This window comes from Manacus candei, unplaced genomic scaffold (genome assembly GCF_025592945.1).
Source record: "Manacus candei isolate 608988 ecotype Guabito, Panama unplaced genomic scaffold, ASM2559294v1 h1tg000298l, whole genome shotgun sequence".
Classification (NCBI taxonomy): Eukaryota; Metazoa; Chordata; class Aves; order Passeriformes; family Pipridae; genus Manacus; species Manacus candei.
In genome coordinates this window covers 69,601-85,053 of record NW_026138346.1, presented here as the reverse complement: position 1 = coordinate 85,053, position 15,453 = coordinate 69,601, and the positions used below count along the sequence as shown (strand labels likewise).

General features: G+C 60.9%; 1 protein-coding gene across 50 annotated transcripts in view; it reads left to right on the top strand.

Moving 5' to 3' along the window:
• The window catches only part of NRBP2 (nuclear receptor binding protein 2), a 48,397-nt gene extending 33,091 nt beyond the window's left edge, over positions 1 to 15,306 (top strand). The window contains exons 11-21 of one of the 50 annotated variants that reach the window (XR_007901770.1): positions 1,273 to 1,405; positions 1,958 to 2,060; positions 2,386 to 2,436; positions 4,498 to 4,633; positions 6,357 to 6,410; positions 7,436 to 7,499; positions 13,221 to 13,276; positions 14,102 to 14,557; positions 14,591 to 14,654; positions 14,718 to 14,749; positions 14,910 to 14,994. Coding sequence is in view for 2 of the 50 variants with exons in the window: in XM_051775433.1 (XP_051631393.1) it covers positions 1,273 to 1,405; positions 1,958 to 2,060; positions 2,386 to 2,436; positions 4,498 to 4,633; positions 6,357 to 6,410; positions 7,436 to 7,499; positions 13,221 to 13,276; positions 14,102 to 14,170 (666 nt within the window). In the remaining 48 variants the exon portion in view is untranslated. The other 49 variants (XR_007901747.1, XR_007901760.1, XR_007901746.1 and 46 more) reach the window with 49 other exon arrangements.
• Positions 15,307 to 15,453: the final 147 nt, after the last annotated feature.

Here is a 15,453-nt window from a genome sequence, read left to right as displayed (position 1 = left end):
ATCCCATCCTGAATCCCTCCTGGGGGGAGATCCCTGTCCTGCAGCCCTCCTGGGGGTAAATCCCAGTCCATCCTTCCTCTGGGTGTAAATCCCAGTCCATCCTTCCTCCTGGGTGTAAATCCCATCCTAAATTCCTCCTGGGTGCAAATCCCACCCTGAATCCCTCCTGGATGTCAATCCCACCCTGAATCCCCCCTGGATGTAGATCCCATCCTGAATCCCTCCTGGGGGTAAATCCCATCCTGAATCCCTCCTGGGTGTAAATCCCACCCTGAATCCCCCCTGGGTGTAGATCCCATCCTGAATCCCTCCTGGGAGTGTAAATCCCATCCTGAATCCCTCCTGGATGTAAATCCCACCCTGAATCCCCCCTGGGGGTAGATCCCATCCTGAATCCCTCCTGGAGTGTAAATCCCATCCTGAATCCCCCCTGGGTATAGATCCCACCATCCTCCCTCCTGGGTGTAAATCCCACCCTGAATCCCTCCTGGGAGTGTAAATCCCATCCTGAATCCCTCCTGGATGTAGATCCCATCCTGAATCCCTCCTGGATGTAAATCCCATCCTGAATCCCTCCTGGGAGTGTAAATCCCACCCTGAATCCCTCCTGGGGGTAAATCCCACCATCCTCCCTCCTGGGTGTAAATCCCATCCTGAATCCCTCCTGGGGGTAAATCCCAATCCATCCTCCTTCCAGGGGTAAATCCCATCCTGAATCCCTCCTGGATGTAAATCCCACCCTGAATCCCCCCTGGGTGTAGATCCCATCCTGAATCCCCCCTGGGAGTGTAGATCCCATCCTGAATCCCCCCTGGGAGTGTAGATCCCATCCTGAATCCCTCCTGGGTGTAAATCCCACCCTGAATCCCTCCTGGGTGTAAATCCCACCCTGAATCCCTCCTGGGTGTAAATCCCATCTTGAATCCCTCCTGGGTGTAGATCCCATCCCGAATCCCTCCTGGGTGTAGATCCCATCCCGAATCCCTCCTGGATGTAAATCCCAGTCCATCCTCCCTCCTGGATGTAAATCCCACCCTGAATCCCCCCTGGGGGTAGATCCCACCCTGAATCCCTCCTGGGAGTATAAATCCCATCCTGAATCCCTCCTGGATGTAAATCCCATCCTGAGTCCCTCCTGGGTTTAAATGGCAGGGGATGTCCCCACTGCAGATCTGGGAGCAGGGATTGCAGGGGGTGTCCTGCAGTCCCCCAGGAGCAGGGGCTCTGGCAGGGGCTGTCCTGCCCCACTGCAGCCCCCCCTGTGCCCCCCAGGAGTTCATCCTGTCCTGCCTGACCCTGAACCCCGACCGGCGCCCCAGCGCCCACAACCTGCTCTTCCACCGCGTGCTCTTCGAGGTGCACTCCCTGAAGCTGCTGGCGGCCCACTGCTTCATCAACCACCAGTGTGAGCCCTGCACACCCCCCGGGGGGGCTCTGGGGGGGGGCTCAGCCCACCCAGCCGGGCTGGGAGAGCTGGGGGGGTTCACCTGGAGAAGGGAAGGCTCCAGGGAGAGCTGAGAGCCCCTGGCAGGGCCTGAAGGGGCTCCAGGAGAGCTGGAGAGGGACTGGGGACAAGGCATGGAGGGACAGGACACAGGGAATGGTTTTAACTGCCAGAGGGCAGGGAGAGATGGGATATTAGGAAGGAATTCTTGGCTGAGGCCCTGGCACAGGGTGCCCAGAGAAGCTGTGGCTGCCCCTGGATCCCTGGAAGTGTCCAAGGCCAGGTTGGACGGGGCTTGGAGCAACCTGGGCTAGTGGAAGGTGTCCCTGCCCATGGCAGGATGGCATTGGATGGGCTTCCAGGTCCCTCCCCACCCAACCCATCCCGAGATCCCTCGTGCAGGGCCGGGGAGGAGGAGGAGGAGGCAGTGGCTCAGCCCTTCCCTGGGCTCTGGGCAGCAGCTCCCAGCTCACAGGACCCCCCCAACCCACCCCCCCTCTGCCTCTGCCCCAGATCTGATGCCAGAGAATGTGGTGGAGGAGAAGATAAAGGAGCTGGACCTGAACATGGTGATGGCCGAGATCCGCAGGGAGGGTCGGCCCGGAGCCCAGTGGAGGTGAGGAGGGGGAGATCCCAGGGGTGTGCTCCCAGGCTGGACATCCCAGGGCTGTGCTTCCAGACCGGACATCCCAGGGCTCTGCTTCCAGACTGGACATCCCAGGGCTGTGCTCCCAGACTGGACATCCCAGGGGTGTGCTCCCAGACTGGACATCCCAGGGCTGTGCTCCCAGCCTGGACATCCCAGGGCTGTGCTTCCAGACTGGACATCCCAGGGCTCTGCTCCCAGCCTGGAGATCCCAGTGCCAGGTGCTCCCAGGCCTGGAGATCCCAGTGCCAGGGCCCAGCAATCCTTCACATCCCTCCTGCTTTCCTTCTCCCAGGTACTCAGAGGTTTCCTTCCTCGAGCTTGACAAGTTCTTGGAGGATGTCAGGTGGGTTGGACGTGGTTCTGGCTGTGCTGTGTCTGCCCAGCTCTGCTCCCAACTCTGTTCCCATCTCCATTCCCAGCTCCGTTCCCATCTCCATTCCCATCTCTGCTCCCATCTCCATTCCTATCTCCATTCCCATCTCTGTTCCCATCTCCATTCCCATCTCCGTTCCCATCTCTGTTCCCATCTCCATTCCCATCTCCACTCCCATCTCCATTCCCATCTCCATTCCCATCTCTGCTCCCATCTCCACTCCCATCTCCATTCCCATCTCCATTCCCATCTCCATTCCCATCTCCATTCCCATCTCCATTCCCATCTCCACTCCCATCTCTGTTCCCATCTCCACTCCCATCTCCATTCCCATCTCTGTTCCCATCTCCATTCCCATCTCCACTCCCATCTCCATTCCCATCTCCATCCCCATCTCCATTCCATCTCCACTCCCATCTCTGTTCCCATCTCCATTCCCATCTCCATTCCCATCTCTGCTCCCATCTCCATTCCCATCTCCATTCCCATCTCCATCCCCATCTCCATCCCCATCTCCATCCCCATCTCCATTCCCATCTCTGCTCCCATCTCCATTCCCATCTCCATCCCCATCTCCATTCCATCTCCATTCCCATCTCCATCCCCATCTCCATTCCCATCTCCATTCCCATCTCCATCCCCATCTCCATTCCCATCTCCATTCCCATCTCCATTCCCATCTCCACTCCCATCTCCACTCCCATCTCTGCTCCCATCTCCATCCCCATCTCCATTCCCATCTCCATTCCCATCTCCATTCCCATCTCTGCTCCCATCTCTGCTCCCATCTCCATCCCCATCTCCATTCCCATCTCCATTCCCATCTCCATTCCCATCTCCATTCCCATCTCTGCTCCCATCTCCATTCCCATCTCCATCCCCATCTCCATTCCCATCTCCATTCCCATCTCCATCCCCATCTCCATTCCCATCTCCATTCCCATCTCCATTCCCATCTCCATTCCCATCTCTGTTCCCATCTCCGTTCCCATCTCTGTTCCCATCTCTGCCCTCGGCTCCCCTGGTCCCTGGAGCCCAGCTGGGCACACGGGGCGTGTCTGTCCCCCCTCAGAGGTGCTGGGTGTGGTGTCCCCTCCATGATGTCCCCTCCATGGTATCCCCCAATGCTGTCCCTCCATGGTATCCCCTCCATGGTGTCCCCTCCATGATGTCCCTCCATGCTGTCCCCTCCATGCTGTCTCCTCTGTGCTGTCCCTCCATGGTGTCCCCTCCATGCTGTCCCCTCCATGGTGTCCCCTCTATGATGTCCCCTCCATGGTGTCCCCTCCATGGTGTCCCCTCTGTGGTATCCCCTCCACGGTGTCCCCTCCATGATGTCCCTCCATGATGTCCCTCCATGCTGTCCCTCCATGATGTCCCCTCCATGCTGTCCCCTCCACGATGTCCCCTCCATGCTGTCCCTCCATGATGTCCCCTCCACGATGTCCCCTCCATGCTGTCCCCTCCATGATGTCCCCTCCATGATGTCCCTCCATGGTGTCCCCTCCATGCTGTCCCCTCCTCTGTGTCCCCTCCACGATGTCCCTCCACGATGTCCCTCCACGATGTCCCTCCCTGGTGTCCCCTCTGTGCTGTCCCCTCCATGATGTCCCTCCCTGATGTCCCTCCATGCTGTCCCCTCCATGCTGTCCCTCCATGCTGTCCCCTCCGTGGTGTCCCCTCCATGCTGTCCCTCCATGCTGTCCCTCCATGCTGTCCCCTCCATGATGTCCCCTCCATGCTGTCCCCTCCATGCTGTCCCTCCACGATGTCCCCTCCATGCTGTCCCCTCCATGATGTCCCCTCCATGATGTCCCCTCCACGATGTCCCTCCACGATGTCCCTCCATGATGTCCCCTCCATGGTGTCCCCTCCTCTGTGTCCCCTCCATGATGTCCCTCCATGATGTCCCCTCCTCTGTGTCCCCTCCCCGGTGTCCCTGTGCTGTCCATCCCTGCTCCGTGCCCTCCCAGGGCTGTGCCATGGCCTGTGCCAGGGCTGAGCTCTTTGTGCCCCCCGTGTGTGCCCCAGGAACGGGATTTACCCCCTGATGAACTTCGCCGTGTCCAGACCCCACGCCCTGCCCCGGGTGCTGTCCCAGCCCCAGGAGGACCCCCAGAAAGCCAAGACTCCCACCCCGGAGCCCTTCGACGTGGAGACCAGAAAGGTGAGGGCAGAGCCGGGGCAGGGGCGGGAGCAGGGCTGGGCTCCATCCCATCTCCATCATCTCCTGTTATCCTGGGCCCAGGGCAGAGCCGGGGCAGGGGCGGGAGCAGGGCTGGGCTCCATCCCAACAGGAATTGCTCTCCTGTTATCCCGTTATCCAGGGCAGAGCTGGGAGCAGGGCCAGGCTCCATCCCAATGGGAATTGCTCTCCTGTTATCCCGTTATCCAGGGCCAAGGCAGGGGCCGGGAGCAGGGCTGGGAGCAGGGCTGGGCTCCATCCCATCTCCATCATCTCCTGTTATCCCGTTATCCAGGGCAGAGCTGGGAGCAGGGCTGGGCTCCATCCCATCTCCATCGTCTCCTGTTATCCTGGGCCCAGGGCAGGGGCCGGGAGCAGGGCCGGGCTCCATCCCATCTCCATCATCTCCTGTTATCCCGTTATCCAGGGCCAGGGCAGAGCCAGGGCAGAGCTGGGAGCAGGGCTGGGCTCCATCCCGGCAGGAATTGCTCTCCTGTTATCCCGTTATTATCCAGGCCCAGGGCAGGGGCCGGGAGCAGGGCCAGGCTCCATCCCATCTCCATCATCTCCTGTTATCCCGTTATTATCCAGGCCCAGGGCAGAGCCGGGAGCAGGGCTGGGAGCAGGGCCTGGTCTCCATCCCAGCGGGAATTGCTCTCCCATTATCCCATTATCCCAGGCCCAGGGCAGAGCTGGCAGAGCCCCCGTGGGGCAGGGCTGGAGCTCCTGAGCTCCATCCCCGGGACCCTCCGGAGCAGCCCCAGTGCCTCGGGCACTGCCAGCCCTGCTCCTGCTCCTGCTCCTGCTCCTGCTCCTGCTCCTGCTCCTGCTCCTGCTCCTGGCCTGCCCTGCTGGGATGGGGAGGGGCTGCAGGGCCAGCCCTGGGGACACTGCACTGCCCTGGGGACATTGGTACTGCAGGGCCATCCCTGGGGACATTGGCACTGCAGTGCCATCCTTGGGGAGGGATAAACTGGGATATGGACACGGGAGGGATCCATTGGGATACAGACATGGGAGGGATCCCAGGGGGTTTTTGTCACCGTGGTGGAACAGAGGGTCAGGGCAGAGGCAGGTCGGGGATCTCCCTGGAGATTTAAACCAGCTCCAGAGGAGGAACAGCCCGGGCTGGATTCCCTGCCGGCCTCCTTTGGAGCAGGGAATTGGACCAGAAACCCCCCCTGGGTTCCCTTCCCACCCAATGGATCCCTGGGAGAGACACGGAGAGCAGGGGGCACCAGTGGAAACTCCCCCTGGAAAGGGCTGTCCCTGAAAGGGGCTGTCCCCCTGAACGTGGGGAGCAGGGGATGGCCAGGCTGGCAGCTGGAATTAAGGGATTCCAAAAGGGAATGTGGGAAGCAGGGGATGGCCAGGCTGGCACTGGAATGACGGGATTCCAGCAGGAATGTGGGAAGCAGGGGATGGCCAGGCTGGCAGCTGGAATGACGGGATTCCAGCAGGAATGTGGGAAGCAGGGGATGGCCAGGCTGGCAGCTGGAATTAAAGGATTCCAGCGGGAATGTGGGAAGCAGGGGATGGCCAGGCTGGCACTGGAATGACAGGATTCCAGCAGGAATGTGGGAAGCAGGGGATGGCCAGGCTGGCAGCTGGAATGTCGGGGTTCCAGCGGGAATTCCGAAGCCCTGCTCAGTGACAGGGAGCTGGGGGGGCCGTGCCCAGGCTGATCCCGGATTTCCCTCTCCAGGTGGTGCAGATGCAGTGCAACCTGGAGCTCAACGAGGACAAGTCCCAGTGGCACGTGAGTGTCGGCCCCGGGGGGAGGCTGGACCCTGCTCCCGTTGGACTGGGAAATGGGAATGGGAATGGGAATGGGGAATCTGGGATGGCTGACTGGGAAATGGGAATGGGAATGGGAATGGGGAATCTGGGATGGCTGACTGGGAAATGGGAATGGGAATGGGAATGGGGAATCTGGGATGGCTGACTGGGAACTCTGGCTGGGATATCTCACTGGGAAATCTGGCTGGAAAGTCGGACTGGGAACTGGGACTGGGATATTGGACTGGGAAGCAGGCCCAGGAAATCAGACTGGGAAATGGGACCGGGGTATCTGACTGGGGTGTCTCACTGGGAAGTCTGTCTGGGAAATGGGACTGGGAGACCTGACATGGAATGTTGTGGCCTCGGCCCATTCCTGCACCCGGATCCCCCACTCCTGTCCCTGTACAAGGAGCACAAATCCACCAATCCTCGGCCTGTGGGACACGGGGGCTGGAGCCTCTGGATGGCTCTGGAATTCCCTGGATATCTCTGGAGCCTCTGGATGGCTCTGGAATTCCCTGGATATCTCTGGAGCCTCTGGATGGCTCTGGAATTCCCTGGATATCTCTGGAGCCTCTGGATGGCTCTGGAATTCCCTGGATATCTCTGGAGCCTCTGGATGGCTCTGGAATTCCCTGGATGTCTCTGACTCCGCAGGGGTCAGGCTGGGAAGGGTTTCCCGGGATGTGAGGGGTTTTCCCGGGATGTGAAGGGTCTCCCAGGATGTGAAGGGTTTTCCCAGGATGGGAAGGGCTCTCCCGGGCTGGGAAGGGTTTCCCGGGCTGGGAAGGGTTTCCCGGGATGTGAAGGGTTTCCCAGGATGGGAGGGTTTTCCCGGGATGTGAAGGGTTTCCCGGGATGTGAGGGGTTTTCCCGGGATGTGAGGGGCTTTTCCAGGATGTGAAGGGTTTCCCGGGATGTGAAGGGTTTCCCAGGATGTGAAGGGTTTCCGGGATGTGAAGGGTTTCCCGGGATGTGAAGGGCTCCCTCCTCTCTCCCCAGCTGACGCTCCTGCTCATCCTGGAGGACAAACTGCACCGGCAGCTCAGCTACGACCTCCTGCCCTGTGGGTTGGGGCAGGGAATGGGGAGGGATGGGGGGATCCCTGGGGATGGGGGGGATCCCTGGGCAGGGAATGGGGGCTGTGGATGGGGGGGATCCCCATGGCCTTGTCAGGATCAGGCTCAGAGTGTGTTGGACACTCAGTGTGTTCATGGCCAACTCTCCTCTCCTTTTTCCTTTTCTATTCATTTCCTTTCCTTATTCCTTGGCTTATTCCCTTCCCTTCCCTTCCCTTCCCTTCCCTTCCCTTCCCTTCCCTTCCCTTCCCTTCCCTTCCCTTCCCTTCCCTTCCCTTCCCTTCCCTTCCCTTCCCTTCCCTTCCCTTCCCTTCCCTTCCCTTCCCTTCCCTTCCCTTCCCTTCCCTTCCCTTCCCTTCCCTTCCCTTCCCTTCCCTTCCCAAACCTTCCCTTCCCTTCCCAAACCTTCCCTTCCCAAACCTTCCCTTCCCAAACCTTCCCTTCCCAAACCTTCCCTTCCCAAACCTTCCCAAACCTTCCCAAACCTCCCTTCCCAAACCTTCCCAAACCTCCCTTCCCAACCTCCCAAACCTTCCCAAACCTTCCCAAACCTTCCCCAAACCCTCCCTTCCCAAACCTCCCAAACCTCCCTTCCCTCCCTTCCCAAACCTCCCAAACCTTCCCAAACCTCCCAAACCTTCCCTTCCCTTCCCAAACCTTCCCTTCCCTTCCCAACCTTCCCTTCCCTTCCCAAACCTTCCCTTCCCAAACCTTCCCTTCCCAAACCTTCCCTTCCCAAACCTTCCCTTCCCTTCCCTTCCCTTCCCTTCCCCCTTCCCTTCCCTTCCCTTCCCTTCCCTTCCCTTCCCTTCCCTTCCCTTCCCTTCCCTTCCCTTCCCTTCCCTTCCCTTCCCTTCCCTTCCCTTCCCTTCCCTTCCCTTCCCTTCCCTTCCCCCTTCCCTTCCCTTCCCTTCCCTTCCCTTCCCTTCCCAAACCTTCCCTTCCCAAACCTTCCCTTCCCAAACCTTCCCTTCCCAAACCTTCCCAAACCTTCCCAAACCTTCCCAAACCTTCCCAAACCTTCCCAAACCTTCCCTTCCCAAACCTTCCCAAACCTTCCCAAACCTTCCCCAACCTTCCCTTCCCAACCTCCCTTCCTTCCCCCTTCCCTTCCCTTCCCTTCCCTTCCCTTCCCTTCCCTTCCCTTCCCTTCCCTTCCCTTCCCTTCCCTTCCCTTCCCTTCCCTTCCTTCCCTTCCCTTCCCTTCCCTTCCCTTCCCTTCCTTCCCTTCCCTTCCCATCCCATCCTTCAAACCTTCCCTTCCCTTCCCAAACCTCCCTTCCCAAACCTTCCCTTCCCTTCCCAAACCTTCCCTTCCCAAACCTTCCCTTCCCTTCCCAAACCTTCCCTTCCCTTCCCTTCCCTTCCCTTCCCTTCCCTTCCCTTCCCTTCCCTCCCTTCCCTTCCCTTCCCAAACCTTCCCTTCCCTTCCCAAACTCCCTTCCCAAACCTTCCCATCCCAAACCTTCCCTTCCCAAACCTTCCCTTCCCAAACCTTCCCTTCCCAACCTTCCCTTCCCTCCCTTCCCTTCCCTTCCCTTCCCTTCCCTTCCCTTCCCTTCCCTTCCCTTCCCTTCCCTTCCCTTCCCTTCCCTTCCCTTCCCTTCCCTTCCCTTCCCTTCCCTTCCCAAACCTTCCCTTCCCAAACCTTCCCTTCCCAAACCTTCCCTTCCCAAACCTCCCTTCCCAAACCTTCCCAAACCTTCCCAAACCTTCCCAAACCTTCCCAAACCATCCCAAACCTTCCCTTCCCAAACCTTCCCAAACCCTTCCCAACCTTCCCAAACCTTCCCTTCCCAAACCTTCCCTTCCCTTCCCTTCCCTTCCCTTCCCTTCCCTTCCCTTCCCTTCCCTTCCCTTCCCTTCCCTTCCCTTCCCTTCCCTTCCCTTCCCTTCCCTTCCCTTCCCTTCCCTTCCCTTCCCTTCCCTTCCCTTCCCTTCCCTTCCCTTCCCTTCAAACCTTCCCTTCCCTTCCCAAACCTTCCCTTCCCAAACCTTCCCTTCCCTTCCCAAACCTTCCCTTCCCAAACCTTCCCTTCCCTTCCCAAACCTTCCCTTCCCTTCCCTTCCCTTCCCTTCCCTTCCCTTCCCTTCCCTTCCCTTCCCTTCCCTTCCCTTCCCTTCCCTTCCCAAACCTTCCCTCCCAAACCTTCCCTTCCCAAACCTTCCCTCCCAAACCTTCCCTTCCCAAACCTTCCTTCCCTTCCCAAACCTTCCCTTCCCTTCCCTTCCCTTCCCTTCCCTTCCCTTCCCTTCCCTTCCCTTCCCTTCCCTTCCCTTCCCTTCCCTTCCCTTCCCTTCCCTTCCCTTCCCTTCCCTTCCCAAACCTTCCCTTCCCTTCCTTCCCTTCCCTTCCCTTCCCTTCCCTTCCCTTCCCTTCCCTTCCCTTCCCTTCCCTTCCCTTCCCTTCCCTTCCCTTCCCTTCCCCTCCCTTCCCTTCCCTTCCCTTCCCTTCCCTTCCCAAACCTTCCCTTCCCTTCCCAAACCTTCCCTTCCCAAACCTTCCCTTCCCAAACCTTCCCAAACCTTCCCTTCCCAAACCTTCCCAAACCTTCCCTTCCCAAACCTTCCCAAACCTTCCCTTCCCAAACCTTCCCTTCCCTTCCCTTCCCTTCCCTTCCCAAACCTTCCCTTCCCAAACCTTCCCTTCCCTTCCCTTCCCTTCCCTTCCCTTCCCTTCCCTTCCCTTCCCTTCCCTTCCCTTCCCAAACCTTCCCAAACCTTCCCAAACCTTCCCTTCCCTTCCCTCCCTTCCCTTCCCAAACCTTCCCTTCCAAACCTTCCCTTCCCTTCCCTTCCCTTCCCAAACCTTCCCTTCCCTTCCCAAACCTTCCCTTCCCTTCCCTTCCCAAACCTTCCCAAACCTTCCCTTCCCAAACCTTCCCTTCCCAAACCTTCCCAAACCTTCCCAAACCTTCCCAAACCTTCCCAAACCTTCCCAAACCTTCCCTTCCCAAACCTTCCCAAACCTTCCCTTCCCTTCCCTTCCCTTCCCTTCCCTTCCCTTCCCTTCCCTTCCCTTCCCTTCCCTTCCCTTCCCTTCCTTCCCTTCCCTTCCCTTCCCTTCCTTCCCTTCCCTTCCCTTCCCTTCCCAAACCTTCCCTTCCCTTCCCTTCCCTTCCCTTCCCAAACCTTCCCTTCCCTTCCCTTCCCAAACCTTCCCTTCCCAAACCTTCCCTTCCCAAACCTTCCCAAACCTTCCCTTCCCAAACCTTCCCTTCCCAAACCTTCCCAAACCTTCCCAAACCTTCCCAAACCTTCCCAAACCTTCCCAAACCTTCCCTTCCCAAACCTTCCCTTCCCAAACCTTCCCAAACCTTCCCAAACCTTCCCAAACCTTCCCTTCCCTTCCCTTCCCTTCCCTTCCCTTCCCAAACCTTCCCTTCCCTTCCCTTCCCTTCCCTTCCCTTCCCTTCCCTTCCCTTCCCTTCCCTTCCCTTCCCTTCCCTTCCCTTCCCAAACCTTCCCAAACCTTCCCAAACCTTCCCAAACCTTCCCAAACCTTCCCTTCCCTTCCCTTCCCAAACCTTCCCTTCCCTTCCCTTCCCAAACCTTCCCTTCCCAAACCTTCCCTTCCCAAACCTTCCCTTCCCTTCCCTTCCCTTCCCTTCCCTTCCCTTCCCTTCCCTTCCCTTCCCTTCCCTTCCCTTCCCTTCCCTTCCCTTCCCTTCCCTTCCCTTCCCTTCCCTTCCCTTCCCTTCCCTTCCCTTCCCTTCCCTTCCCTTCCCTTCCCAAACCTTCCCTTCCCTTCCCAAACCTTCCCTTCCCTTCCCTTCCCAAACCTTCCCTTCCCAAACCTTCCCAAACCTTCCCTTCCCAAACCTTCCCTTCCCAAACCTTCCCAAACCTTCCCAAACCTTCCCAAACCTTCCCTTCCCTTCCCTTCCCTTCCCTTCCCTTCCCTTCCCTTCCCTTCCCTTCCCTTCCCTTCCCTTCCCTTCCCTTCCCTTCCCTTCCCTTCCCTTCCCAAACCTTCCCAAACCTTCCCAAACCTTCCCAAACCTTCCCTTCCCTTCCCTTCCCAAACCTTCCCTTCCCTTCCCTTCCCAAACCTTCCCTTCCCAAACCTTCCCTTCCCAAACCTTCCCTTCCCAAACCTTCCCTTCCCAAACCTTCCCTTCCCAAACCTTCCCTTCCCTTCCCTTCCCTTCCTTCCCTTCCCTTCCCTTCCCTTCCCTTCCCTTCCCTTCCCTTCCCTTCCCTTCCCTTCCCTTCCCTTCCCTTCCCTTCCCAAACCTTCCCTTCCCTTCCCAAACCTTCCCTTCCCTTCCCTTCCCAAACCTTCCCTTCCCTTCCCAAACCTTCCCTTCCCTTCCCTTCCCAAACCTTCCCTTCCCAAACCTTCCCTTCCCTTCCCTTCCCAAACCTTCCCTTCCCTTCCCTTCCCAAACCTTCCCTTCCCAAACCTTCCCTTCCCAAACCTTCCCTTCCCAAACCTTCCCTTCCCTTCCCAAACCTTCCCTTCCCAAACCTTCCCTTCCCAAACCTTCCCAAACCTTCCCAAACCTTCCCAAACCTTCCCTGGGAGCTGCTGCTTGCCCAGCCCCTCGTGTTTTCCACGGCCCCGTGCCCTGGTGCTTCCCCTGCCAAACGAACTCCCCGAGTGAAATGTCACCCAGAGCTGTCTGGGAGGTTGGGAAGGAGCTCCCTGCCCAGTTCCCTGCCCAGTTCCCTTCCCTGTTCCCTGCCCAGCTCCCTGCCCAGCTCCCTGCCCTGCTCCCTGCCCAGCTCCCTGCCCAGCTCCCTGCCCAGTTCCCTGCCCAGTTCCCTGCCCAGTTCCCTTCCCTGTTCCCTGCCCAGCTCCCTGCCCAGCTCCCTTCCCTGTTCCCTGCCCAGTTCCCTGCCCAGCTCCCTTCCCTGTTCCCTGCCCAGTTCCCTGCCCAGCTCCCTTCCCTGTTCCCTGCCCAGCTCCCTGCCCAGCTCCCTGCCCAGCTCCCAGCCCAGCTCCCTGCCCAGTTCCCTGCCCCATTCCCTGCCCAGCTCCCAGCCCAGCTCCCTGCCCAGCTCCCAGCCCAGCTCCCTGCCCAGTTCCCTGCCCCATTCCCTGCCCAGTTCCCTGCCCAGTTCCCTGCCCAGTTCCCTTCCCTGTTCCCTGCCCAGTTCCCAGCCCAGCTCCCTTCCCTGTTCCCTGCCCAGTTCCCTGCCCAGCTCCCTTCCCTGTTCCCTGCCCAGCTCCCTGCCCAGCTCCCAGCCCAGTTCCCTGCCCCATTCCCTGCCCAGTTCCCTGCCCAGCTCCCTGCCCAGTTCCCTGCCCCATTCCCTGCCCAGTTCCCTGCCCAGCTCCCTGCCCAGTTCCCTGCCCCATTCCCTGCCCAGCTTCCTGCCCAGTTCCCAGCCCAGTTCCCTGCCCAGCTCCCTTCCCTGTTCCCTGCCCAGCTCCCTGCCCAGCTCCCTTCCCTGTTCCCTTCCCAGTTCCCTGTCCAGCTCCCTTCCCTGTTCCCTGCCCAGCTCCCTGCCCTGCTCCCTGCCCAGCTCCCTGCCCAGCTCCCAGCCCAGTTCCCTGCCCAGTTCCCTGCCCCATTCCTTGCCCAGCTCCCTGCCCAGCTCCCTGCCCAGCTCCCTGCCCAGCTCCCTTCCCTGTTCCCAGCCCAGCCCATGCCCTGTTCCCCCGGGATGGGCAGTCCCTTTGCTCTGGGCTGGGAGTGGCTCTTCCAGGAGCTCCAGGAGCTGCCCCAGCATCCCTGTTCTCCCGCTCCCTGTCTCCACAGCTGACAACTCCAAGGATCTGGCCACAGAGCTGGTGCATTACGGATTCATCCACGAGGTGAGGCCCTGCCCTGTGCCCCTGCTGTTCCCAAACCCCTGGGACACCTGGGAGCAGCCACAGCTCCTCCACCACCCGCCCCTGGCAGCCTCTCCTGGGGTTCCCTTCCCTCTGGACTCTGCTCCTGCCCGGCTCCAGGGGCTGCCCCAAGGGGACAATCCCACCGTGGGGTTAATTACAGGGATCCTAAATGATTGGGAGTGTGAGGAGCAGGGGAAGCCCCAGGGCTCATTCCCTCCTTAAGGAATCACGGAATCATTTGGGTTGGAAAGGACCTCCAAGGCCCCCCCTGCCCGTGTCCCCCAGTGCCACATCCACAGGGCTGTAAAACCCCCCCGGGATGGGGACCCCACCCCTGGGCCAGGCCTGGGCAGCCTTTTCCAGGAAGGAATTTCCCCCCGTCCCACCCGACCCTCCCCGGCACAGCCCGGGCCCGTTTCATCCTGTCCCCTGTTCCCTGGGAACAGAGCCCGACCCCACCTCGTGTCACCTCCTGGAGCCCCCCCCGACCCTCCTTTTGTCCAGGCTGAGCCCCCCCAGCTCCCTCAGCCCCTCCTGCTGCTCCAGCCCCTTCCCAGCTCCCTCCCCTTCCCTGGACACGCTCCAGCCCCTCCGTGTCCTGTTCCCGGGGACCCCAGAGCTGCCCCCGGGATTTGGGATTTGGGATGCCCCGGCAGTGCCAGCACAGGGACGGGCTCGGGACGGGCTCGCGGGAGGCCGGAGGTGCCCGGAGGTGTCCGGAGGTGCCCGGAGGTGCCCGGAGGTGTCCGGAGGTGCCCGGGACAGCCCAGCGAGGGGAGCTGTCGGCCCGTTTTTGGCTTTCAGGACGACTGCGAGAAGCTGGCCGCCTTCCTGGAGAGCGCCTTCCACAAGCACCGCTCCCCGCTGCTGTGAGCCCGCGGGACACGGACTGACCCCCCCGGGCAGGGATGTGCCGGACTGGGGGGTCCGGGAGCTCCCGGGCCACCTCCCCGCGGCAGGACTGAGCCCCGGGCCCCGCCCGAGCCCGGGGGGCTTCCCCCGAGCCGCGCCCCGGGAGCCGGCGGAGCAAACGCCGGGAATTCCATCAAACGCCGGGAATTCCATCAAACGCCGGGAATTCCGTCAAACGCCGGGAATTCCGTCAAACGCCGGGAATTCCATCAAACGCCGGGAATTCCGTCAAACGCCGGGAATTCGAACGCCGGGAATTCCATCAAACGCCGGGAATTCCGTCCCGGGGCGTCGGGAGGAGCCGCGGCCGAGGGAGGTGTGGGGCAGCGGGCAGCACCCCTGAGGGAGGTGTTGGTCAGTGGGCAGCACCCCCCGAGGGAGGTGTGGGGCAGTGAGCAGCACCCCTGAGGGAGGTGATGGTCAGTGGGCAGCACCCCTGAGGGAGGTGATGGTCAGTGGGCACCGTCCTGAGGGAGGTGTTGGTCAGTGGGCAGCACCCCCGAGGGAGGTGTTGGTCAGTGGGCAGCACCCCTGAGGGAGGTGATGGTCAGTGGGCAGCACCCCCGAGGGAGGTGTGGGGCAGCGGGCAGCACCCCTGAGGGAGGTGATGGTCAGTGGGCAGCACCCCTGAGGGAGGTGATGGTCAGTGGGCAGCACCCCTGAGGGAGGTGATGGTCAGTGGGCAGCACCCCCGAGGGAGGTGATGGTCAGTGGGCAGCACCCCTGAGGGAGGTGATGGTCAGTGGGCAGCACCCCTGAGGGAGGTGATGGTCAGTGGGCAGCACCCCCGAAGGAGGTGTTGGTCAGTGGGCAGCCCCCCCTGCGGCCCCTTCCTGCGGGACCCCCCGGACGGATCCCTTTCCCTCCGGGAACGATCGGCTGTTCCCGCCGCGGGTCCCAAAGCTGGTTTTCCCCCCGCTTTGCCACCCGGTGGAACTTGCTGAGGGGAGGAGAGGGGAGGGCTCGGAAAGCTCCGGGGCAGCTTCCCATCTCTGCCACGTTCCACTCCCGATCCCAAATTTGTGCCGTTTAAGGTTTCCCCCGAAGCCCCGGGGTGGGCTGGGAGGGGGCTGTGTGAGCTGGGAGGGGGCTGTGTGAGCTGGGAGGGGGCTGTGGGAGCTGGGAGGGGGCTGTGGGAGCTGGGAGGGGGCTGTGGGAGCTGGGAGGGGCTGTGGGAGCTGGGGGGGGGCTGTGGGACCTGGGGGGGGGGGGCTGTGTGAGCTGGGGGGGGCTGTGTGAGCTGG